At 38.0% G+C, this 26,103-nt stretch overlaps 1 protein-coding gene across 2 annotated transcripts in view; it reads left to right on the top strand.

Moving 5' to 3' along the window:
• Positions 1 to 23,578, top strand: part of SGCG (sarcoglycan gamma) — a 258,739-nt gene extending 235,161 nt beyond the window's left edge. For both annotated transcript variants that reach the window (XM_027835163.1, XM_027835164.1), the window contains exons 7-8: positions 16,893 to 17,016; positions 23,045 to 23,578. In XM_027835163.1, coding sequence (XP_027690964.1) covers positions 16,893 to 17,016; positions 23,045 to 23,227 — 307 coding nt within the window. In that variant the 3' untranslated portion in view covers positions 23,228 to 23,578. The remainder of the gene's footprint in view (positions 1 to 16,892; positions 17,017 to 23,044) is intronic.
• The last annotated feature ends 2,525 nt before the right edge of the window (positions 23,579 to 26,103 follow it).

Genomic DNA, 26,103 nt, shown 5'->3' with positions numbered 1-26,103 from the left:
CTCTCTACAATATTAGAAAACCTCTCCTTGAAACTCTGTCCTTGGCTAACAAAACTACACTTTCCTCTTTCTTCTCTAACTTCATGGGCAATTTGTCTTATGTTTCCTTCCTTCAGAAACCACTGAGTATCCAATCCCTACAAGGCACTATGTTAGAGTCTATGGGAGAGAAAGAGATAAATAAGATATAATTCCTACCCTCAGAACACTTACAATCTAATGGTGGTGATAGGAAATGAACAGGACAGATTTCAGCTTCCTAAAGAAGAGGATTCCTTTTCAAGAACCAGTTGAGCTAGATTACCCCTCAGATCACTTCCAGCTCTGAAATTCCAAGATTTCCCTTTGGTTGTTCTACTTCCTCATTCTACCTTCTAAATGAAAGCATCTTCCACAAAGCTCCATTCTGAATGCTGGGACCTGCTTAATTCCTTTTCTACCCTCTTCCCTCCTCTAATTACTCTAACCTTTTACATTCAAGTTACATAATACCTATCTGTAGGTTCAGTCATGTACCATATTCTGTGACTAATTCTGCCACTAGAAAAGGGGAATATATGAAGCCCTGGATCTGTGGCTCACTTAATAAGGAAGTCCCTACCTTAGGAATGAGTTCCAATAAGTAATGACCCTTCTTGCCTTGTCATGGTTCCCTTCCCATACTTCTCTCCTTCCTAGACCTTCTGGGTACTCTGCAACCTAGTACCTAGTAGTCTTGGTCCATCTATACTATCTGCTGCTAGATGTGTTTCAGATGCTAGCTACTCCTCCCTTCTCCACCTTACCCACTCACATACCTAATGCCTACTTACAACCTCCACTGTCACTATTTTGTCTACAAATCAGGAGTTCTGCCCACTCCCAGACTTGGGATGCTATCCGACTACTTTCTTGTTCCTTTTATTAGTTTTTGCTGAGTATTTTCCCTGTTGCCTGTTCTTCCCTATGCCTGGTCTCTCTTTGGTCCTAACTATCTCCCATCTGATCAGTTCGACTTCTTATCATACTCTAATTCTAAAATTCAATTCAGTAAGTATTTATTCTGCACCTACTGAATGCAGATATTTCATCTACTGCCATTGTTTTAGTTGACTACTTCTGTGAAGATGCCATCCAAATCTCTACCTCTAGCCCTAATAGTTCTCCCTAGTTACAATCCTACAGTTCCAAATGCCTGATGTATGTTTTGTCTAAAACTGAGCTCATCACAGTCATTCCCAAATTGACTTCTTCTCTGGCTTCCCATTTCTGTGACCCCAGGTAGGAGAGAGAAAAAGGGGGGGGGGGGGCAGAGTTTGTTGTTGTATGTATGTGCGTATGTGTCTGTGCCTCCTTAGAGAACCCCTGGTAAAATGACCTCTTATGACCATATATCTAATTAAGTTGAACCAGCTTAAAATAAAACAAAATTCTGAGGCCCAAAGATCAAGGATTCTGTTTTACTCCTTATTCTTTGTTGCCTGCCCACATCCAGATTGCTTCTTTCTTTGGTATATCCCTCACAGCTTCCCATTCCATGCCCTCCCCTCCCCCTACCCCCTAGACTTCTAGTCCTACCTGGGTTATTAGGTAGGACATTAGACTTTGTACATCACAGGTGTTCACAAAATGTTTGGTGATTGGTTGACTGCACACAAAAGTTATTTGCAAACCCAGATTCACCCTTAACATGGATCAGTAAGAGCCAAATATAGCTCTATGGGATGAAATGAAGGGATGAGAGCCTGAAAATGTGGGCTACCACCTGCTGGGGATCTTTATTGTCTTTTAGCATTGGTTTCATGGATGAAGCAGAAAATTGAGCATCCCTGAGAAATACAGAGCCTTACAGAAAACAATATCTCATCTTTTCCACTACACAGAGGGTGAAATGTTCACAAGGTAATAATAAAGGGAGGAACTGAATATATTTTAAGTAAGCATAAATATAGCTTCACAAATAGCAAAAACTACTACCTCCTAATTTTTTAACAGCCTACCCTTAATTGTCTCCACAAAAGTTCTCCTCCATTGACATACCCTGGCATGGGGTGACCATGCATTCTCTAAGGCTATGCTGGGAAAGCTCAGACTGGTACTACAAAAAAAGAGAGCAAGGTTTATTAGAAAGAACAGTAAACTTGGACTAGGGGACCAGAGTTTGAATCCCAAATCTGGTACTTCCTACCCATATCACTTTGCCAACTCCCAGCTGGCTGTAGTCTTACTACCTAATTCAAAGGATTGTGGTGAGAAAAGCAGTTTGAAAATATTAACAGAGCATAGAAATGTTGTAACAGAATATAGAACTGTAATTATTATAACCAAACTAGAAAGTTTTGGTTCCTAGAACTTCAGAGTTGAAGTGGACCTCAGTGGCCATCTAATCCAACCCAATAAAGGGGAGCCCAAGTATAATACTTTACATATATTCCTATTAAATTTAATCTTTTTCTTTTCAATTCACCCAATGCTCAAGATCTCTTTTTTTTACTTCTGACTTTGTCATCCAGTGTAATTGGTATCCCTCTTAACTTTCTGTCATTTGCAAATTTAATAAGCATCTTATACAAGCCTTTATCTGAGTCATTAATAAAATTGTTCATTAGCACAAACCAAACACAAACCCATGGAGCATTGCACTGAAGACCTCCTTCTAAACTGACAGTAGATCATTAATGAATACTCTTTGGATCCAGCCATTCAAACAAGTCTGAATGCACCTACTATTATCTAGCCCAAATCTCTCCCACTTCTCTACACGCATCACCAGAAAAAAATTTTATCAAATACTTTGCCAAAAGTATATATCTACAATTTCTCTGATATGCAAATTTTGACCCTTGTCAAAATATGAAATAAAGTCAGACCAGAATGATCCATCCTTGATAAAGTCATGCTGGTTGTTCTGTGATTACCACATTCTTTTCTAGGTGTTCAGGAATTGTCTTTATATTCTAGAATTTTACTAGAAATCACAGTCAAACTCACTGGCCTACAATTTGCAGACTACACTCTCTTCTCTTAAAAGATCAGTATTTCTCCCATTCTCCATAGTCTTTCAGAGATCAAAGAAAACTACGTCTTCCAAATCTGAAAATATAAACTTCATTACCTAAAAATGTAATTCATATGGGTATAATGTCTTGAATACATCAAGGGCAGTTAGGTGCTGTCAACTTTTTCCTTACTTTGGTATTAACTCCTTGGTAGTCATATATGTTCTATTCTTCCCAATCCAAAGATCATTATCATTGACAGAAAAAATAGAAGGAAATTAATAATTGAACAGACATCAATTATCATCTTTCTATCCACCCTGAGTCTCTTATTTGATCCTCCTCTTTTACTATAAACTCTATTTTTTGTTATTACCTTTCCTCACCAAACTCAATACATTCTGATCTTAATCATGTGCCTAAAAGACCATGCTATTGTTTTGTTTTCACCCTCTGTTATCTGCCCTTGCCTCTATTTTTTGTACATCTTTGAAATCAAAGTTGATTGGTGAGTCCCATGTACATGTGCAATAATGTCTTTAAACAACTCCTTTTTCTTCCTCATTGGAATTTTTCTCTTTATATAGTCAGAATTTCATGTTTGAGAACTTCCTATCCCTCTTGGACTGACTTCCCTGATAGAATTTTAGCTCATAGGATCCTTCCTCTAAAACTACTAAAATTACTTTCTCAAAATCCAGGGTGTGTGTAAAACCATTTCCAGCTTTCATCTTTTCTCTCTAACATAGACTCTGAAATTGAGTGATCATTTTTTTCCCAAGGACCCACCATTTTCACCACAACATCTAGTTACTCTATACTGGTAAGAATCAATTGGAGAATGACTTTGAACTATTATAGTATGTGAAAGTGTCCTATATGGAAAGATGACAAAAGGGACAGTTTCAGAGAAACTAGGAATGAACTGATATGGAGAAAAGTGAACAGAAGCAGGAGAACAATCTATACAGTAACAACATTATGAAGAAAACAACTTTGAAAGACAAGAACTGTGATTGACCCACCACAACTCCAGAATACCATTTAACTGTGGTTACCTACCACCTGACAGAGAGGTGATGAACTCAAAGTGGCAAATATTTAGATTTGTTTTGATTGACTATGCTTATTTGAAACAAAGGTTATACTTTATTGAATAGAGAGATTTGGGAGAAAGAGGGCAGCTAATTACAGGATTCCACCACAACTACCCAAAAGAAAAAGAAAAAGGAAAAGAGAGATTAAAGTATTATAATGTGCAGAAGAGAAAAGAAGGAATTTCAGAAGGAAACATGGAAAATCAGGACAGCTTTGAAAATAATGTTTCTTCCCTCCCTATCTCATCCCTTCCCCTTCCTTCTCTTTCCTCTCTATCCATTTTTCTTCTCTCCATGCCCCTTTCCTTCTATCTTTCATTTTTCTTCATCTTTTTGACCTCTCTCCTTAAAAAAAAAGAAAATATGTTGAACTTTTTATTTACTCACAAAAAACCAAGCTATATATAACAGATTTGCAATTTCAGATATAACACTCTTTTGTGGGTTTTTTGTATATAGAAATGTTCTCTTTTTGGTGTTAAACTCAGAATTTAAAGATAAGGATCACTGACAGTGACCCAGCAATCACACCTATCAATCTTTCAGTACCTTAATATATAGTTGTTCTTGTCTGGTGATTTTGACTTGCTAGGAAAAGTTAGGTGCTCTATCTATCTCCTCATCTATCATGGTTTTCTTTTTTTTATTAATTTATTTTGATTTATCAATAATCACTTCCATATGCTTTTGAGTTTAAATTTTTCTCCCCCTTCTTCCCTTCCACCCTCCCCAAGATGGCACACAACCTGATAGAGGCTACATTTACATCCATATTAAACATGTTTTCACATTAGTGATGTTGTAAGTAAAAATTGAAACCAATAGGATGAATCATCAGAAAGAGGAAACAAAACTCAACAGAAGAGAAAAAAATAGCAATTCAACTTTCTTAGTTCTTTCTTTGGATGTGGACAGCATTTTCCATCACAAGGCCTCTGGAGATGTCTTACATCCTTGTATTGCCAGGAAGGGTTAAGTTTATCAATATTGGTCATCATACAACATGACTGTCATTGTGTACAAAGTTCTCTTGGTTCTGCTCACTTCACTCAGCATCAGACCATACAAGTCTTTCCAGGTTTTTCTGAAGTCAGCCTGTTCATCATTTCTTATAGCACAATAGTATTGCATCACATTCATATACCACAACTTGCTCAGCCATTCCCCAACTGATGGGCATCCTCTCAATTTCCAATTTGTTGCCACCACAAGAAGAGCTGTACATGTAGGTCCTTTTCCCATTTGTGTGATCTCTTTGGGATATAGCCCTAAAAGTGCTATTGCTGGGTTAAAGGGTATGCACATTTTTATAGCCCTTTGGGCATAGTTCCAAATTACTCTCCAAAATGGTTGGATCATTTTACAGCTCCATCAACAATGCATTAGTGTTCCAATTTTCCCACATCTTCTCCAACATTTACCATTTTCCTGTTTTGTCATGTTGGCCATTTTGATAGGTGTGATGTGGTACCTCAGAGTTGTTTTTACTCCCTGCTAATAATTTTTGTTCTATCATTTAGTCCAAAGATGATTTTTATTGGAAGAACAAAAAAAAAACAAAACAAGATAACATATAAGTAGTTCAACCACTTTATCATCATAATTTATCACATTACCTCATATATACAAAACAATGGTCCCATCCCTTCTTTGACCCTTCTCTTGCCTTCAATAAACATTTGGGGGGGGCTGGAATATGTAGTCTTTAGCATTCATTGTCATCCTCAGCTCATTTTAAGCTTTAATCTTCAGATTCAGTTCTCACAGGACAGTACTCTTTTTTTTTTTTATTCACCCTCCATCATCACGATGCTTCCATCTTCTATACATGCCTTTTTTCATCTGAGTTAGTTGATGAGCTCCCTGAACATTCACATCAGTCTCTTTAGGCAGCTCCCCTTTACCTCCTCAATTGAATGATTTCTCTTTGTGTTTTCACGGTTTCATTCCTAAGATCTTCCTATTCCCCTTAGGCTTGCTTCTTCTTCAAAATATAAGACATCGGATTCTATCCATACTTCCTGTGAACTGGAATTTGATTTCTCAAAATCTAAGACATATGTCAAACTATATGAGGCTTTCCCCTCTTATTTTATTAATCTATGATAACTCCACCATTTGCTCCAAAGACCTCTCTCCTTTCTACTTCAACATGATTAAGGCAATGTTATATAGCAGCACTCATTAAGTTTTATAAAAAGTTTATAATTCTCCAAAGCCAGTCTGACATTCCAATCTAATGAAAGAGGATACTATACAGTGATCAATGTTATATGTATAGAATAACAATAATATGCATGTTTCCCCGCTTTCCAATGTTTGTTTTTTTTCTTCTTTGGGGAAAAGGGGGGGGTAGAGCCAAGATGGTGGAATAAAAGCAGTGACTTGCTTGAGCTCTCCCTTAAACCCCTCCAAATGCCTGTAAAAAAAATGGCTCTAAACAAATTCTAGAGCAGCAGAACCCACAAAAAAGAGAGAGTGAAACAAATTTCCAGCCCAAGACAACCTGGATCATTGATCAGAAACATCTATTGCACCAGGCTGGGAGAGGAATGCAGTTCAGTGTGGACACACAGGCAAAGACCACACCTCAGGGACCCTGGAGCAGGCCTCAGAGGACTGAATCACAGGCAGCTGTGGCAGTTTCCAGATTTCTCAACCCACAAATGCCAAAGACAACTTAGAAGGTCAGTAGGAAAAGTCTATGACCTCTGTGAGAGAGAAGCTAGGTCCCAGCCCCAGTCCTGGCACAGCACCAGGGTGGTGGCTGCTTCTGGAGCTCGGCCCACAGAATGAGGGGGAATCTAGTGTCTGATCAGAGGCGGGTTGCAAGGATCTCTTTGCTGGTGCTCAGACAGGATTCTCTTACTTTGCCCGTGCTTGGATCTAGGTCACAGTTCTGGGTGGCAATCCTAGGGAGAAGAGGAGCGCTGGCATAATGGAGTTTGTAGTGGCGGTGGAGAGGGAATCCTCACAGTTCCAAGGTAGAAAAGAGTGCTTGTGGTCACTCAAAGACCACAGCACAGGCCAGGAAAGGAGTAAACACCTCACTTTTGATCATACCACCTTGGAAGAACTGAAAATTTACGGGTCCCTAGAAGTATCTCTGAAAACAGCTGCACAAAACCCCTGAGGCTTGGGACAGTACATTTTCCACATTGGAAGCAGGCCCCCCCCCACCTTAACAAAGAGTTTATAACTCAAGTAATTGGCTGGGATCATGAGCAAACTGCACAAAAAAAGTCAGAGCATAGAATCTTTCTTTGGTGACAAAGAAGATCAAAACATACAACCAGAAAAAGAGAACAAAGTCAAAGCTCCTACATCCAAAGCCTCCGAGAAAAATATGAATCAGTCCCAGGCCTTGGAAGAGTTCAAAAAGGATTTTGAGAAGCAAGTAAGAGAAGTAGAGGAAAAACTGGGAAGAGAAATGAGAGTGATTCAAGAAAATCATGAAAAATAAGTCAACAGCTTGCTAAAGGAGACCCCAAAAAATACTGAAGAAAATAACACCTTAAAAATAGCCTAACCCAAATGGCAAAAGAGGTCCAAAAAGCCAATGAGGAGAAGAATGCCTTAAAAAGCAGAACTGGCCAAATGGAAAAGGAAGTCCAAAAGCTCACTGAAGAAAATACTTCCTTAAAAATTAGAATGGAGCAAATGGAAGCTAGTGACTTTATGAAAAATCAAGACACTGTAAAACAAAACCAAAAGAATGAAATAATACAAAACAATGTGAAATATCTCATTGGAAAAACAACTGATCTGGAAAATGGATCCAAGAGAAATAATTTAAAATTTATTGGGCTTCCTGAAAGCCATGATCAAAAAAAGAGCCTAGATATCATCTTTCAAGAAATTATCAAGGCAACAGCCCTGATATTCTAGAACCAGAGGGTAAAATAGAAATTAAAAGAATCTACTGATCACCTCCTGAAAGAGATCCCCAAAGGAAAACTCCTAGGAATATTGTAGCCAAATTCCAGAGTTCCCAAGTCAAGGAGAAAATATTGCAAGCAGACAGAAAGAAACAATTCAAGTATTGTGGAAACACAATCATGATAACAAAAGATTAGCAGCTAATACATTAAGGGACTGGAGGGCTTGGAATATAATATTCTGGAGGTCAAAGGAGACAGAATTACAACCAAGAATCACCTACCCAGCAAAACTGAGTATAATCCTTCAGGGGAAAAAATGGACATTCAGTGAAACAGAGGACTTTCAAGCATTCTTGATGAAAAGACCAGAGCTGAATAGAAAATTTGACTTTCAAATACAAGACTCAAGAGAAGTATGAAGAGGTAAACAGGAAAGAGAAATCATAAGGGACTTATTAAGGTTGAACTGTTTACATTCCTACATGGAAAGATGATATTTGTAACTCATGAGACCTTTGTCAGTATTAGGGTAGTTGGAGGGAAAAAAATTATATATATGTATGTATAGATAGATAGATACATAGATACATAGATAGAGGGCACAGGGTGAGTTGAAGATGAAGGGATGATATCTGGAGAATAAATTAAGGGGTGAGAGAGTATTATACTGGGAAAAGGAGAAAGGGAGAGTAGAGTGGGGTAAATTATCTCACATAAAACAGACAAGAAAAGTTTTTTACAGTGAAGGGGAAATGGGAGAAGGTGAGAAGGAATGAGTGAATCCTATTCTCATAGGATTTGGCTTAAGGAGGGAATAACATACACACTCAATTCGGTATGGAAATCTGTCTTACCCTATAGGAAAATGGGGGGAGGGGACAAGAGAGCAGGGGTTTGAAAAAGGGGAGAGCAGACTGGAGGAAGAGATAATCAGAAGCAAACACTTCTAAGGAGGGACAAAGTCAAAAGAAAGAATAGAATAAATGGGGGGGATAGGATGAAGGGAGATACAGTTAGTTTTTCACAACATGACTACTAGGGAAGTGTTTTGCATGACCACACATGTATAACCTGTATCGAGTTGCTTGCCTTCTCAATAAGGGTGGGTGGGGAGGGAGGAAGGGAGAAAATTTGGAACCCAAAGTTTTAAAAACAAATGTTAAGGGGCAGCTAGGTGGCGCAGTGGATAGAGCACCAGCCCTGAAGTCAGGAGGACCTGAGTTCAAATTTAGCCTCAGACCAAACACTTGACACTTACCAGCTGAGTGACCCTGGGCAAGTCACTTAACCCCAATTGCCTTAAAAAAAATGTTAAAAATTGTTTTTACATGCAACTGGGAAATAAGATATACAGGCAATGGGGTATAGAAATCTATCCTGCCCTACAGGAAAATAGAAGGGGAAAGGATTAAGAGAAGGGGGAGAGATAGAAGGGAAGGCAAATTAGGGGAAGGGATATTCAGAATGGATGCCATCTTAGGGTGGGGGAGGGATGGGGAGAAAATTAGGAACTCAAAATCTTGTGGAAGCGAATGCTGAAAACTAAAAATAAATTAATAAGAAAAATGGGATAAAAAAGCTATTTCATCATATGATAAAGCAGGTTTTTTTTTAAAACCACAATAGAACCTATAATAATACTAACATCATTCTCATAAGAGGGATATACATTGGACAATATAATTTTATTTCAACCATAGTATAATCAAATCTATGTTATTTTAATAAAGGTCTTTGTAAGAAGATTGTTTCCCCAGCCACTGATCTAAAAGTTCACGTCTCCTGACTTCCTGCTATCCCCAACCTATGAAACCTCAGCCTTCAGTAGTCCCCACCATTTAATTTGTCTGCTTTTACCCCAAGATAAAAGTGTCAGTAGAAAAAAGTCATGCTGATTCCATCCACTATAAATTAATAGCAGCAGCCGTAGCTGGGCTGTGACTGCAACTAAGGAATCATTCTAGGCAGCTATCATTGATTTCCTGTTATTTCCCAAAGTGACTATTTTGAAACTTGCCCATTGTTTAAGCCCCCTTTTTTTCCCCAGTGCCTACATTCATAGTGTATAATCTAGCCTACCTCACTGAGGAAATTCAGGCCATCCTTTGCCATATTTCAAAACTTCTCAATATCACCAGTCTTTCATTCTTTCCTTTTGCCTCCATGGTCAAGCTATACCTTGTTGATAAAAATCATCCTGCTATTTGTGCCCTTGACTTCATCTCCCACCACCAGTAATAATAAAGTAAATATCCCTAAATCCATTAACATCTCTCCTACATAGAATTATATATAACTTCCAAATCAGTTAAAAAGATATTCCAACCAAACACTTTATTAACCACTTGATTTACATGGATGACATCAAACTATTTGATTCCACCATAAAACCACATTAAGCAATTCCTTTATTTCATGGAATCTTTCTCTAGTTATATCCAAATGTCATTGGGACTCAGTAAGTAAAAAATCCTTAACAGATACTATGGAAAGACAGACTGAAATATTTATGCTTAAATCCAGAAAAAATGATTCTTGCTGCTTTATGATGGAAAATTACTTCTCAAGGCACACTTCCCAAGGCACTTTCCTGGGCTTCAGTTTTTTCATCTATAAAATGAGGAAGTTAGACTGGATAGCCTTTGAGATTACTATGAGGCAACACTTTGAGGTCCCTATGAGGCAATACAATTGCAAATACCTTGGTCTACTTCAGACGAGACACATCAAGACTAAGGATATCAAGGAGAATACTATGGCTGAATATGTTGAGATTTATTGGCCTGCTGAACATTATATAAGGGCAGAACATTATATAAGGCAATTAACACTTATGCAATACCAGTCTCAGTATATACTTTCAGGAATTGTAAAATCAACCATAACAGATTTGAAAAGTATTCTAACAAAAATCTGCACAATGTTAACAAAACACAAGGTCCATTACCCAAAGGCAACTATACAAAGATCAATACCTCTTTGCCAAAAAAAGAGGAAGAAGATGGATAGACATTTCTAGAGGATATGATAAGCAGGTCAGAAACTTAGAGAAATACATTTTTAATAAGCAGACATCACTTCACAGAACCATACTAAAGTCTAATGACAGGTGTGCTCTATTGAATTTGTCAAGTGTAACTTCTATAGCTTCTATAGAGTCTATAAAATGGATAAAATCCAAGAATAGAATCTAATGGCCCTGGGTGGGTGACATTCACTTGTACTCAGTCTATAATGTTGACAGAGAAGCAGCGGGGAAAAAAAATCTGAGCTACAAATATTTCTTTTTATGAATGAAATGATTTATGATGGCATTTCAGGACCAGGTTATTGCTACTAGAAATTTATTGTTGTTTAGTCATCTTGTCACATCCAGCTCTTTGTGACCCCACTTGGGGTTTTCTTGGCAAAGATACTGTAGTGGTTTGCCATTTCTTTCTCCAGCTCATTTTATAGATGAGGAAACTGAGGCAAACAGGGTTAAATGACTTGCCCAGGGTCACACAGTCAGTAAGTTACTGGATTTGAACTCAGGTCTTCCTGACTCCAGGCTGAGGAATCTAAACTACTGCACCACCTCACTGTCCAGAAATTAGAGAAAGGTTATCCTTAAGGAGTCCAGACTTACCAATCAATGTAGATTATTCAAGGAACAGTATAAACTTAACTATAGGCTAAAAAGTTTAACACCTATCAAATGTCTGGCAAGACATGATCCATATATATTTCATGGACTAAGAGAAGACAAATCCCTTACTACAAATTCACACTTAATTATATATCTCAGAGAGCTCAGCCAGTAAACTCTGCCAGAACCAGAGAATTATCAGACTAAACTGTTGCCCACAGTTGCCCAGGCATATTACTGATCCATTAAAACTTAATAACAATGTCTTTAACATATCAAATACTCCATTGCCAAGCTACATGGAATGAAAAACTTGCAAAATGTCGAGACTTGGCAGAGTCCAAAATCATGGGGTGATATGAAGAGGTACAAATCATCCCTGTTTTCCTGTCTGCTAGAGGAGTTGTACTGGTGATGTTTCTGTGAGTCTATAGTGGATGAACTTACATTCTCTTATTCAACTAGAAAAAATAATTATTTTATCTGCCTTTCTAATAGTCTGTAGAAAATTAAAATAACAGTATAGCAACTGGTTTCTAATGGGATTATTTCTATCTGAACTCCAAAAAAAAAAAGACAAGAAGATTGAGATGGTGATGATGGGAATGGGGATGATGATGGTGATAATGATGATACTAATAGCTGACATTTATGACATTTTAAGTTTTGCAAAGTGTTACAGATAATCACAACCCTCCAATGTAGGTAATGTAATTATCAGTATTTCACAGATAAGGAAACCAGAGTTCAAAGAAAACAAGTGACTTGCCAAATGTCACATAGCTACTCTCTAAGGGAATAAGGGTAGGAGTGGGATTTGAACCCAGGACTTACTGACTCCAAGTCCTGCTCTGTATACACTCTGCCTCCTTCAATATGTCAAGCAATCATCCCTCCTCTTTTACACATCTTCCTCCCCATTTTCCTTAGCCTGACATTCAAGTCCATCTTTACACTGGCACTATCTATTAAACTCCCACCCACTTGGAAGGAGATAGGACATGGGTTTCATAGGAGTTCATAATAGAGGTTCAAAGCCAGAAAGTTTAGCCCAGTGCTGGGGTGAATACTCTACAAAGGTTCCCTTTGGGTTATTAGTGAGATGCTGATTTGTCTCCAATAGTTTTTCCACCCAAGATAACATTCTGACTTTCCCTTATGCCTGTAATGCTGTCCTTTCTAAACTCCATCTTTTGTAACACCTGGTTCATAGGTACTGTCTACACTTCAAAATCACTCCCCTTTTCTCCATTTCTTACCATTTTTGTCATCCTTTAAGGCCCATCTTAAATGTTATCTTCTTCCTGATTCCATTTATCAGTAATTATCCTTCTCCCTTACATTTCATCCAGCATTTTACTATCACCTCTCCTATACGCTTTTACGTTATACGTGTGTGTGTGTGTGTGTGTGTGTGTGTGTGTGTGTGTGTGAAATCTCTTTACAAGATTATGAGCTCCATGAGGACAAGGACCATCCTTTATTTAATATCTGTATCCTTTCTGAAATTTAAAGCCCTATACAATCTGGGTCCAGCCTACCTTTCCAGGTACTTATTTCTCTTTCTTGGTTTCTGCCTACCTTTCAAGGCTCAGAACCCATTATTTCCTTCCTTTCATGTGCTCTACTGTTCAGGTAAACTGGCCTGCTCACTGTTCCTCCCACATGACATTCTATCTCCTGTAGTCTTACATTTGCCCTAACTGTCCCCATGCAAGGAATAAATAAATGCCTCATCTTTGCCTTTGATATTCCTCTTTTCCTTCAAGGTTCAACTCAGCTGTCACCTCCTATGCAAGGCCTTTCCTGATTCCTCCAGGAATCTGTGCATGTGTCATTTCTCTTAATCAAATACTTGAATTGACTTCTTGATTGAATGTAAGCTCCTTGAGGGCAATTGATATTTAATTTTTGTCTCTGTATCCCCAGCACCTAGCACAGTATCTGGCACACAGAAGGTTATTGATTAATCAGCTCTATCTCCTTCAGTACCTAGCAAAATACTTTACAATAAGTGTTTAATAAATGTTGGTTTACATTGAAGGGTTTTACTATAATATTTTATTTTATTCTGAATGTCTTTTGGTCTTTTCGATTTGGGGTCAGGGTTTCCTGAGAGCATCAACAAGTTAACCAAATTGTATGGCTTGTCTCTTAATTGATCCTTCCCAAGTCAGGATACTCATCTGATATGCATATACATAAGCATGTACATACATCTCCTATTAAAAAAGAGGTGAGCAGTCTCATTGTACAACTTCAGCGCCATCTCCACCAGCACAAATGTGACAGCTGCCTCAGTTGTGACTTTGCTTCTCAGAGAAGAGTTTGATAATTTTGAGACCAGAAAGGGAATATACAGTTGCTTCAACTTAATGCTTACTTTGATTTGACTGTGAAAATAATTAAATAGCACAAGTGTTTATTTTGGGCCAGCTAGGCAGCAGATTATATAGGCCCATTTTTGAATCCTGCCTAAGACACCAGCTGTGTGATCCTGGGCAAGGCACTTAACTATTCTCAACCTGTTTCCTCATCTGTAAAATGGGGATAATAATAGCACTTACTTCACAGGGGTCTCTCAAGAATCAAATAAGTTAACATACATAAAGCCGTGTGTAAACTTTAAAGCATTATGCAAATGTTAGCTATCATCATTATAATTATTTTTTTTCAGAATAGCAGTAACTGAATCATTCTGCAAGGACCAAAATCTAGATCTAGCTTCATAGAACCTCAGAGAACCTCTATTCCAGGCTCCTCATTATACCAGTAAGAAAACTGAGGCTTAGAGAACATATGACAATTTTTTTAAGTGTTTTCAAATACATTATTTGCTGGTTCAGGTAGGTGGCACAGTGGATAGAGGGCCAGGCCTAGAGTCAGTACAACTCCTCTTCGTGAGTTCAAAACTGGCCTTAGATACTTCCTGGCTATGTAACCCTGGGCAAAACTGTGTTTGCCTCAGTTTACTCATCTGTAAAATGAACTGGAGAAGGAAATAGCAAACCATTCCAGTATCTTTGCCAAGAAAACCCCAAAATGCGGTCACAAAGACTCAGACACAGCTGAAAAACAACAAATAATAACTTTACATATGATTTTTTTTTATTTCTCCATTTGTTTCTGCCTCCTTCCCTTCCCTTACTATGAAAGTGACAATACTGTAGCTAAATTGTGAAAGTTTCTCTTTCTCAGATCCCTGAGATGGCAGTCTAGGAGTTGGAACAGGTTTCAGATGGTCATATTACGCCATCTTGTGGCAATGCCATGCAGTAATTCCCATGTGCTTGCCTATGTGTGACTGGTCTCAGACTTTTATTTAATGTTTGCCTTTGCTGCATCTCTAACATGCTCATTTTTCTTTCAATCCCAGAGGACTGCAAGGATTTTGGGTAAATTGAGAGCACAATTTCAAAGTAAACACTATCTCATTAAAAATCTAAAACCAAGTCAAATAAATTTACGATGTCTGCATCTGGCTGTGTATTCTTCCAAAGTGATCTGGCCTGTGCATCTGGCTCTGTAATTCCTGCCAGCTAAAAACTATCCAAACAGAGAATTACCTAAAAGTGAGAGGCTGCAATTCTTATACTGAAATGAACATCTGATATGTTCCCTGGTTTTCTTGAAGATCTGCCTTTCTTTCCAAACATGGTTTTGCATTTTAACTAAGAACATTTTTACAAGAGTGTTCCCAGATGACCTTTTTAATCTGGTTTAATATGTCAAAGGAATGGAATAATGTGGCATTATTCAATATTAAAATAAGACTGTACAATGTGTTTTCACTGCTTGGTAGACACTAATCTGAAAGTTCCCCTTGGGCAGCCTGCATTTACATACTTCAATCTTACTCTGTGCCTTACAGGGAGTTTATTTATGATCTATGTATCATTACTGGAAATGATATTTTATGTTGTATTTAAGTAAGAACAACCAGTGTGAATTTTATGCTGAAATGTTATTGTTTTGTAGAAACAAAACTTACTCGATTTTTAATACCCTTTAAATATCTTAGAAATGTTGATGTTTCAGGGGTCTAATTGTGATTTTAAACTGTTAGTAAACCTGCTGTACATGTATATGTATGTGTATGCATGTGCATGTAAGATTCTGTGCCTGTACTTATAAGGAGTATCAGTATTGGTAACAGTATTGAAAGGATCACAGTCTGTCCTGGGGACTAATTTCCTCTGCTACTGGATTCAGGTCTGATTTTGTCTGATTCTAGGCAACCAAAAACAAAGGGTTTTCCAAATCTTTTCCAAGCTATTGAATAAGAGATCATTGACTCTGATTTTAAGTTACTGTAGCATGGGAGTTCTTATTCTTTTTTGGGTCTTGGACCCCTTCGAGAGTCTGGGGTAACCTATGAACTCTTTCTCAGAATAAAGCTTTTAAATGAATAAAATAAAATACAGAGGTTTACAAAGGAAACCAGTTGTATTGAAATAAAGATATCAGAATGTTGGAGAAAAAAAATACCAAGTTCATCACCCCCAAGTTAAGAACTTTTGCTATAAAGCCTTATATAGTAGAAGTGGCAGGGATATGAGAACCTTTTCATATTCAGCATCCTGTACATTGTATCATGAAATTCACTCCTGACTCACACAGTGCCATAGTCATTTAATCCTAGCTGTGCCTGGCCTTGCTCTGCAGAGCCCCCTTCAGGTTATTAAGAAAGCAAAGCAGCATTACTAGCAGTGACTAGAACACCTTGTCCATCAAGGGAGAATGTGACCACAGAGAATGAGCCAACCCACTAAGGCTGCCAGATTCTTGTTCTGCTTTGAAAGTGGGTTAATGGTTACAGGACTTGGAAGAGGCAGACCAGGGCTCCAAAGCAAACCAGAGGGGACATAAACATTGTGACTTCCCCCATGCCAATGGTGCTAGTAGCAACAGGATCTTGAAACCTTAAATAAGAAATATAAGTGGGCCTTCTAATCAATCTCAGCGGGATGTGGTTTATCCCACCAAACAAAATATAATAAATGGTATTTATATGGGAATTGTACTCTTTCAACAGTAAGTGTTCAAACTGAGAATGGCCTTTAGAGAACTTCTGTTAATCTAACTGCTACTTCATGTCTCCATGATGAAAAAGAAAAATATAACACCTGACTCACAGTGCTACCTGTGAATATGTTCTTTTATCTATCTTCCAGGTGCCTGCTACTTTTAAAATTGTACCTTCCAGGCTGAGGGTTGAATTGATTCCCTACTAAAATAAATGCTGCTGGGATGTTGTTTTATTTTATTTTACTAGTCTTTGGCTCAGTACCCTTTTTTCTACTTTCAGGCTTGAATCTCCCACGAGGAGCCTAAGTATGGATGCACCAAGAGGGGTCCATATTAAAGCAAATTCTGGGAAGATTGAAGCTCTCTCTCAAATGGACATCAAATTACACAGTAGTGATGGGATGGTAAGCTAAATAAAGCAGCTTTCTATTATATATACACCACTTCCATTTAGGTTGCAGTCAAAGCAGAAACAACCTTCTTAAATTAGCACATTAACTTTGTGTGTTATTTCATAAGGGAAAATGACTAAAAATTACATAGAGTGTTGAAAATAGGCATGACAGAATAATCTTCTTAATGCAATAATCTGGTAACTATTCTTATTATATACTATATATTATATATTACTACTCTTCTTCATGAACTCAAAATTATAGCCAAAACATTTATTTCTTGTTCCTTAATTCTGTCTTGACCTTTCTCATCTCTTTGCCTTTGCACATACCATTCCACATCCATGAAAGGATTTCCTCCCACATCCCTATCTACTGAAATATTTCCCTTCCTTTAAAACTCAATTAGAGGGCCACCCTTTACATAAAACTTTCCCTGGTCTACCCAGCTATGTGATCACTTCTTCCATGAATCATTCATACCTATCCTATGAGCTTATTGTATAATAACTTGTATTATATTTTTCTGTGTATGTCTTCTGCTAGACTTCGAACTCCTTAAAAACAGAAGCAGAGTTTTATCTATCTTTCTACCCAGGGCGTCTAGCATAGTTCACTGCATATAATAGGCCCTTAATGAAAGTTTGCAGAATTAAATAGACAGCGTAACATCTTAAGAAGTGCAAAGATAAATAATGCACTGTCTTTGAATAATGCTGTTTCTTCAGCTGCTATTAATGCTACCTGTTCATTTTGTTAAAAAAAAAAACAGTAGATGTGTTGATCTCATAATGATCAGTAGACAAATGGAATCATTGTATAGGGTCCAAGAGCTGGAAAGGACCCCACAGGCCATGGAGTCAGATCCACACCTGAAAAAGAGGACCTGCTACAATAACAACAGTCATCCAGCCACTACTTAAAGAATTCCAATCCACTCCCTTTTTAGATGGCCCATTCCTCTTTTGGACAATTCTCATCACAAGGAAGTCCCTCTTTACATCAAGTCTACAGTGTCCTTTTTGCAATTTCAATCAGTTGATCAAAGGAAATAGTTCCCACTCCTGAAGAGCTTACATTCTAGCAGGGGAGACTAAATGTACATTTGCAATATACAAAATAAGCATCAGGGAATTTGGGGAGGAGAGAAGCACCAACAGCTAGGAGGGAGAGAACAGAAAAGAATGGTCTTATATAGGAGATGGTGTTTAAGCTGAGCACTGACAGACACTAGGAATTCTGTGAATTGTGCATTCTTGGAGTGGTGCACAGCTTGTATGAAGGCACGGGGCTGAAAATGTAATGTTGTGTGCAAATAACAGCAATAAGACCAGTTCACAAAAGAGAATAACATAGGGCTGGAGATATAGGTTGGAACCAGGTTGTGAGGGGCATAAAAAAGTCAAATTGCAGGGTTTTATGTAACTCTAAAATCCATGGGTTTGTGGAGCAGGAGAATGACATGGTTAGACCAGTGCTTTAAGAAGATCAACTTTGACAGCTGTCTGGAGAAAGGATTGGAGAGGGGAGAGGCTTGAGGCAGGGAGACCAACTAGAAGGCTATAGCAGCAGTCCAGGTAAGAGTTGATGAAGGCCTGAATACAAGTGGAAAGGAGGGGGTGTATACTATGGATAGTAAGGAGATAGAATAAACAAGACTTTCAAACTAATATAACATGTAGGACAAGTGGAAGGAGAAGTTGATTATAACTTTGAACCCAAGTGACTATGGTGATGGCCTCAGCAGATATAGAGATGTTGGGAAGAGGGTCAATTTAGGGAGAAAGACAATGAACTCTGTTTTTCAGTTTATGTTGAGTGTGAGATGCTTACAGGATATCTAGTTGAAAATGTTTGTTATACAGTTAGTAATGCAGAATTGGGACTCAGAAGAGGGACTAGAGCTGGATATATTAGACCTGTCTTTCTAGGAGTCATCCATGCAAGGAGTCAAACCACTGCTTATAGTTTTGCCTTATGGGGCCAAACTGAACAAGGCTAATCCCTCTTCCATATGATAGCCCTTTAAATACTTAAGGACACCTCCCATATCTCCTCAAATTAACCTCTTCTCTAAGCTAAACATCCCCAATTCTTTCCATTATTCTCTGCAGGCATGTTCTCCATCCCTGCAACTACCTCAGCAGCATTTTTGGACATACTGCATAGTGTCTATGTCTTTTCCTTCATACAATATCCTAGATGACATATCAGGGTAGAATATAGTAAAATTGTTTATTCCTTCATTCTGACCACTTACAACTCTCAGTACAGCCAAAGATAACATTAGTTAGTTTCAATCAATCAACTGATCAGCAAGTATAAATGAAGTACATCCCATATACCAGATGCTGTGCTGGTATTAAATATACAAAGACCAAAATGAAAGAGTCCCAGCCCGCAGGGAGTTTTACACTCTCCTCTTTGGATGCTGGGTCAAACTGTTGACTCATTCTGACCTTGATGGACACTAAAACAGCCAGATCTTTTGCAGAGGAAATGTTTTTAACCAAGTCCTACTCCCACCATCCTGTATTTATAAAGTTGACTTTTTGAACTCAAATATAGAACTTTACATTCATCCCTTTTAAATTTCACCTTATTTGAGTTGGCCTGTCTTTCTGGACCAACTTTCTTAATCTCTTGACCATAGGTCTGACCTTAATATCATCAGGAAAATTTAACAAAGTATGTCATTTGAATTTTCTGAATGACTGAGCCCTGAAAGTAGTCATTCATAGGCTGTTGTCAACGAATCAGTGTGTCTAACAGAGTGCCCAAGGAATCTGTTCCTTGGGCCTTGATGGTCAACATTTTTATCAATGACATGGATAAAGGGGAAAATGGCATGCATGCATAAATCCACACACATGTCCTGTCTCTAGATGTGTCTCTTAATGTATATGTGTGCATTTTTATTAAACCTATAGTTTCGGGGCAGCTAGGTGGTGCAGTGGATAGAGCACTGACCCTGAAGTCAGGAGGACCTGATTTCAAATCCAGCCTCAGACCAAACACTTGACACTTACTAGCTATGTGACCCTGGGCAAGTCATTTAACCCCAATTGCCAAAAAACAAAACAAAACAAAAAACAAAAAAAAACACTATAGTTTCTTTAGTATAGAATATATAGAGTATGCCCAGTGAAGAACTTCCTCAACCAGTGCAGATTGAATAAGAGTTTTAAAATGTTGCCTGGGCATTGTTCTGAATGTTAGTGACTTGCTCTGGATCACACAGCTAATATGTGTCAGATGTAAGACTTGAACCCAGGCCTTCCTCACTTTTGGGCCAACTTTCTATTCACTGTGACATGCTTCCTCTCTCTGCCATTAATCTGGGGGGTTTGTTGTTGTTCAGTCATTTTTCAATTGTGTCTGACTCTTCATGACCTCATGTAGGGTTTTCTTGGCAAAGACACTGGAATGGTTTGCCATTTCCTTCTGCAGCTCATTTTACAGATGAGAAAACTGAAGTTAACAGAGTTTAGTGATTTGCCCAGGATCACAAAGCTACTAAGTGTCTATGGCCAGATTTGAAGGCATTCCTGACTCCAGGCATGGCAATCTATGCACTGCACCATATAGCTGCCCACAATCTATACGTAAAATTAGGCAAATTACTTAACCTTTCAGAATCTCCATAAACTCTTCTATCAAATGTCAATCCAACCTACCATCAAATGGAATGATGGTTATGAAAGCATTTTGCGAAGTAAATCATTATACAAACTCAAGATATTAAATATGGGAAGAAATAGCCAATCAGAGAAAGAATGGACTGGAACCATTAAGCTTGTTGTTACAATGAACTCAATAACATGCTCTTTTATTCTGGGATATAGAGAAACAGACCTACTCTAAATATACACAGAAGATCCTCCTGATCCGCCCAAACATCCTTCATGGGATGGATGATTATCCTCACAGTATTCTGGAGAACAGTGATTTATTTTGTAGCCATATCTTAAGCACCAATGGTGTGTAAAACCCTCTGTGCTGGGTACCGGTGGAGATAAAAAAGTTTTCATGTTGCACATTTCTATAGCACTTTGACATCTAATAAGTAATTTCCTCACAACTCCCTGAGATAGATAATGCAATTATCATCATCTCCACTTTATAGATAAGATAACGAAAATCTAAAAAGGTTTAGAAGCCTGGCAAGTAATAAGAATCTGGAATCACACACAAGTTCAGCACTATTTCCACCACACCAGCATCATTCCCCTCATGGAGATTATAGTCTGGCAAGTTTACAGATGGCAAGAAAATAAAAAACACAACAATCAGAAAATTCACTTAACTTCTGTCTGCTGCAGTTTCCTCATCTGTAGAATGGTGTTAATAGCATCTACCTCCCAGGATTGTTGTGAAGAAAAAATGAGCTATTTGTAAAACACTTTGCAAACCTTGAAACACTATATAAATTCTAGCAATCATCATCATCATTTTGAGCATTTACCCTGCCTCAGTAAGATCTTATGAATTTCTTTCTAGTTCCATCATCCTATATGATAATAATAATGTAACAGTTTACATTTGTGGCATAAAGTTTACAAAGCACTTTCCTCACAACCACTCTTTGACAGAGTTGGTACAAGTATTATTTTTCCTACTTTGACAAATAGGAAAACAGAGGCTGTGACATCAGGGAAATAGTAGAGTAATCCTTGAGTCTAGGTTTCCTGAATCCCAATCCAATGCTTCTCCACTTTGCCAGCAGAAAAAAAAAATTAAAAGTAAAACTAGAAATCTCTATATTATACTTAGAAAAAATGCAATTCAAAGATTAGGTTGAGAAAATTACATTTTCCTTATTCTCATCATGGTTGTTGGTAAAAAAGCATTCATCAGGCACCTATGTGTGCTAGAAGGGTGTAATTACTAATCGAAGCCTTGAATGTGCTTCCTACTTACATGTGACCCTAATTAGAAGAAATACAAGCTAATGAGTCCTAATGATACCAATGTGCCTGAGAAGTATATTTTTAAATGTGTTTCACTTTAAAAATATTTTTATTCCACTCAAAGGATTTCTTTGTACTTATATAATGGTACCAACTAGACACTGAATTCTGTTGTTCCTGGGAAAGTTTTCTGAACTGAGAAAGTTTTCTGAATTGAAAGCCTGGTTCTCGGAGCCCTGCTTAGATCAGTGTGTTTGGATATAGTGTGGGCATTGAGAGCTGCTTTCTACATCAGCAGTATCAAACTCAAATAGAACTGGAAGCTACTAAACCATACATAAGGATCCCTGTGGGCTGTGTATTGAGTTAGAAAACCACATATTAAAATTATCTGTTTTTATTATATTTTTTCATTAATTTTGTGAAGTATTTCCCAATTACATTTAAATCTGCTTCAGCCACCCTTGGAAGTGTTGTCTACCACATGCGGCCCAAAGGCATTGTGTCAAACACCTCTGTGCCATGTAACTACTCCAAATATACACTTTCTTCCCTACTCAAGGAGCCCAGCAAGCAGAGACAGAGCCCTCTGCTGTAGCAACTCTGCTTTTCCCAGTGCTTTTTATCTCCTACAAACCAAAAGAAGCATGGACACAAGCAGACCTTCCTTAGTCTTTGTAATGCTAACATCATTAGATGTTTTCAGAGGGAGCTGGATGGATAATTCTCAAAACTGGCTGAGCTCAGTGGGCAAGGGAAAGTTTTAGCCAACAGAAGGGGGAAGGGGGAGGGAGAAGGAGGGGGGGAGGGAGGAGCTTTAATTCCCTCCTGGATACAAAAGGGACAGAAGATAGAGCTGAGTATTTATTTGACTAGATTTGAGTCAAGTACCTACTACTATTTTGGGGGGGAAGTGCTGCCAACCATAATTTGTATTATATTGATTGAATATTATATTCTTTGTATTATATTCCCAGAGTGTCTGGCACATAATAGGACCTTAATAGATGTTTAAAAATTTACCAGCAATTGCAGTCTCCTTCTCTTAAACATTCGTTCATTTTACTATGACTGTGTTTGTTTCATTATTACTCTAACTTTCACATCTGTTGCTTTCCTCCATACAGCTTGTGTTGGATGCTGCCACCGTGTGTCTGCCTAAATTGGTTCAGGGGACTCGGGGCCTCCCTGGCAGCTCTCAGAGACTCTATGAAATCTGTGTGTGCCCAGATGGAAAGCTCTACCTGTCAGTGGCTGGAGTAGGCTCCACTTGCCAAGAAAACAGTAGTGTCTGTCAAAAAAGCACCTGAACATGCCATCTAATTGTCAAGATCTCAGTGAGCTTGACGATTCTCAGTAAATAATTGCTCTGGATTATGAGGCTTCAGAGCTGGAATATGTATTCTGCATCTGGGACTGGATGAAGGAAACACACACACACGAACTTTTTTAACTGAACTCAGAAAAAAACTACCAGTGAAAATGTTTGGATGAAACTCTGTGTTCTGGAGGTGGCATCAAGACTTGAGTGATGCATTTAAGGAAAATGAACAGAATTTGTTTGCAACACTGAGGTGTTTAAATTTCCATCAGAATGAAGACTGAATTGTGATGATTTCCTTGTCCTCCCCCCATACATGTAAATATACAATGAAATGTTACATCACTGTGTGGAATTCATTTCTAATGATCTATACTATACATATATCTAATCCAGCATTTCCCATTCTGCATTTTGCTAAATCTAGTGTTCCACAAGATATTTTCATGAGAAAATATCTACGGTCGGGGTAAGAAATAGAACAAAGTGGGGTGGGGGAAGAGGAAAGGGGATGGACTGAGGCAGGGAGCAAGAGGAGAAAGGGAGAAGTCACTGGAGCACCAAACCAAAGCTAATAGGGGACTCACACTGCTCAAGAAAAAACATTCAAATTTCATCATCCTGACAGGAAATTTGTGTCTCTCCTTCTCCCTCTCTCCCCATTTAGTCCTAATCTCGTCCCTCTCCCTCGTCTTCATCCCTTCCCCTACTCTCCTTTCCTCTCCTTCCTCTCTCTCTCTCTCTTTCTCTCTCTCTCTCTCTCTCACACACACACACACACATACACACGTGCACACATATACATGCACACACATACACACAGATTCTGACATACATGTAATCTCTATCCTCTCCATTCATACCCTTAGGATACACACACATACATACATGTATATACATATGTATACATGTATACATACATACATGTACTCCAGTCTATTCCCTATCACACACAGTATTTCTCCCACAGACATACTGTGTATTTGACATGGTCCATCCCTTCATATCCTTCATCTTTCCTTCACATTTTGGTGGCTTTTATTTTGTTCCAAACTTTCTCCAACTTCTAATCCTCCTCAAGATGTAACTCCCCTCACTAGACCAGCATTTTAAATTCTGTCATTATAGTCTAAGAAGCTATAGTGTTTTGGGGAATTTGGGTTTAACTAACAAAAGAAAAAATGTTTGGGGCAACTACAAATAGGATTAGAAAATGTCCTATGTACTTGTTTTCTTAAAGTCAATTAAGTCTCTAAGTGTTCTGTCTCTGAATCCTATCCAAAAAAAGTGGATCAGACTTCACTAGGAATCCTATTTTCTGGAGATTTTTTAACATATTCTGATATAATTTATTTGATGTACATGAGCAAAGTAGATTATTTACACAAAATCTCTAAGTATCAAGTATGTTGTCTTCTGTGCATACAGTAGACACATTTAATTATATCAAGAAGGCTTTCTGACTTTGGGGTCATAATTCTCAGAGCCTCTCAGAGCCCAGTGATGGGAAAGCAGGTATGAGATATGTTTTTAGGCACAATCCCAGCAGAGCTGTTGTATTGTACTGTGCCTTCCACATTACACACTGAAACTATGAAAACTAATTTGTGTTGGTTAAAAACCAATTGAAATGTTTTATAATAGGCCTCCAAAAAGGCTATTTACATGTGCTTTTTAAAGAGACATTTTCTTCCCTCAAGCTTTAAAAAAAATGTTCCTTATTATTATTCATAACACCCAAACAAATCAAGATTGTACAATTCCCTATATCTAGGCCAATGGCATTAACATCTTCAAAAATATTCCTGTCTCTCATTATATTCAATCAGTCAACATGGATAAGCCCAGGTTTGTTATTTTTAAAAAGCATCAGTGAAAGTAGAAAAATATGAGAGTTCCATGCTTTTTTTGTTGCATTTTTAAATTGGGAGTTCATTTGATAATCTAGCACACTTGAACCACTGCCCTGACTCAGGAATTTTCTAGTTCATAGAAATAATATTCTGATGTTTCATGACATGGAAGTGACCTAGGTCATCAAAGGCTGTTGTTGTTGTTTATCCTTCATTTTCAAAGAGGACCATTGGCATCACAGGGTAATGTCTTGATTTGCTCAAGAATTGGATTTGAGTGAGGCAGAATTGTACAAAGGCATCAGCCTCACTTTCTTTTCCAGAGTCATTAAAGTCCAGTGGTAGAACAAAAGCCAAAACTATTGGGCAGTGCAGAGGATGCAATAGATGACCTTGGCATCTTTGATATCTACCAGGCTCTAAGTGCTCCACAGCACCTGTGGAAAGGTTCCATTATTATTTATCATATAGTAACATTTAGAACTAGAGTGAACCATAGAGGTCATCTAATCCTGACAGCGTTTTAGACAGGGAACCTGAGGTTCAGAGAGGTTAAGTGTTAAAGCCATGGTCACACAGGTCAGCAAGAAGTAGCAGATCTAGAATTTAAACTAGGCTGCTAATCCCAGATTCAGTGTTCCTTCCTTTACAGAAATAAACTATGCATCAGCTTTTCAAAAAACCAACTTAAACTGAGACTAACCACCAAAAGGTCAAACAAGTGAATTATTTTTGAATACTAGTTCATGAAGACAGCCAATTATGGAGTAGAGGAATCTGTGATCTGCCTTGACAGAAGGACTATCCAATAAAAGAAATAACAAATTTATTAAAATTCTTAAGTATAATAGAAACATTAATATTTTGAAATACAGAAAGTATTCAGTGCCTCCAAAGCAAGGCAAAACTAAGAAGGCTGTTCGAGGTGACAATGCTTTAGTAAGCCATGTTTAACTTCCTGCCTGACCCCTTAGGTTTCTATGGGACTGAGTATACTGAGTACTTGGATTTC

This window comes from Vombatus ursinus, unplaced genomic scaffold (assembly GCF_900497805.2).
Source record: "Vombatus ursinus unplaced genomic scaffold, bare-nosed wombat genome assembly UNPS02014813.1, whole genome shotgun sequence".
In the NCBI taxonomy this organism is placed as follows: domain Eukaryota; kingdom Metazoa; phylum Chordata; class Mammalia; order Diprotodontia; family Vombatidae; genus Vombatus; species Vombatus ursinus.
Note: the sequence above shows the minus strand (reverse complement) of the source record. Positions and strands in the feature narration are given on the sequence as shown.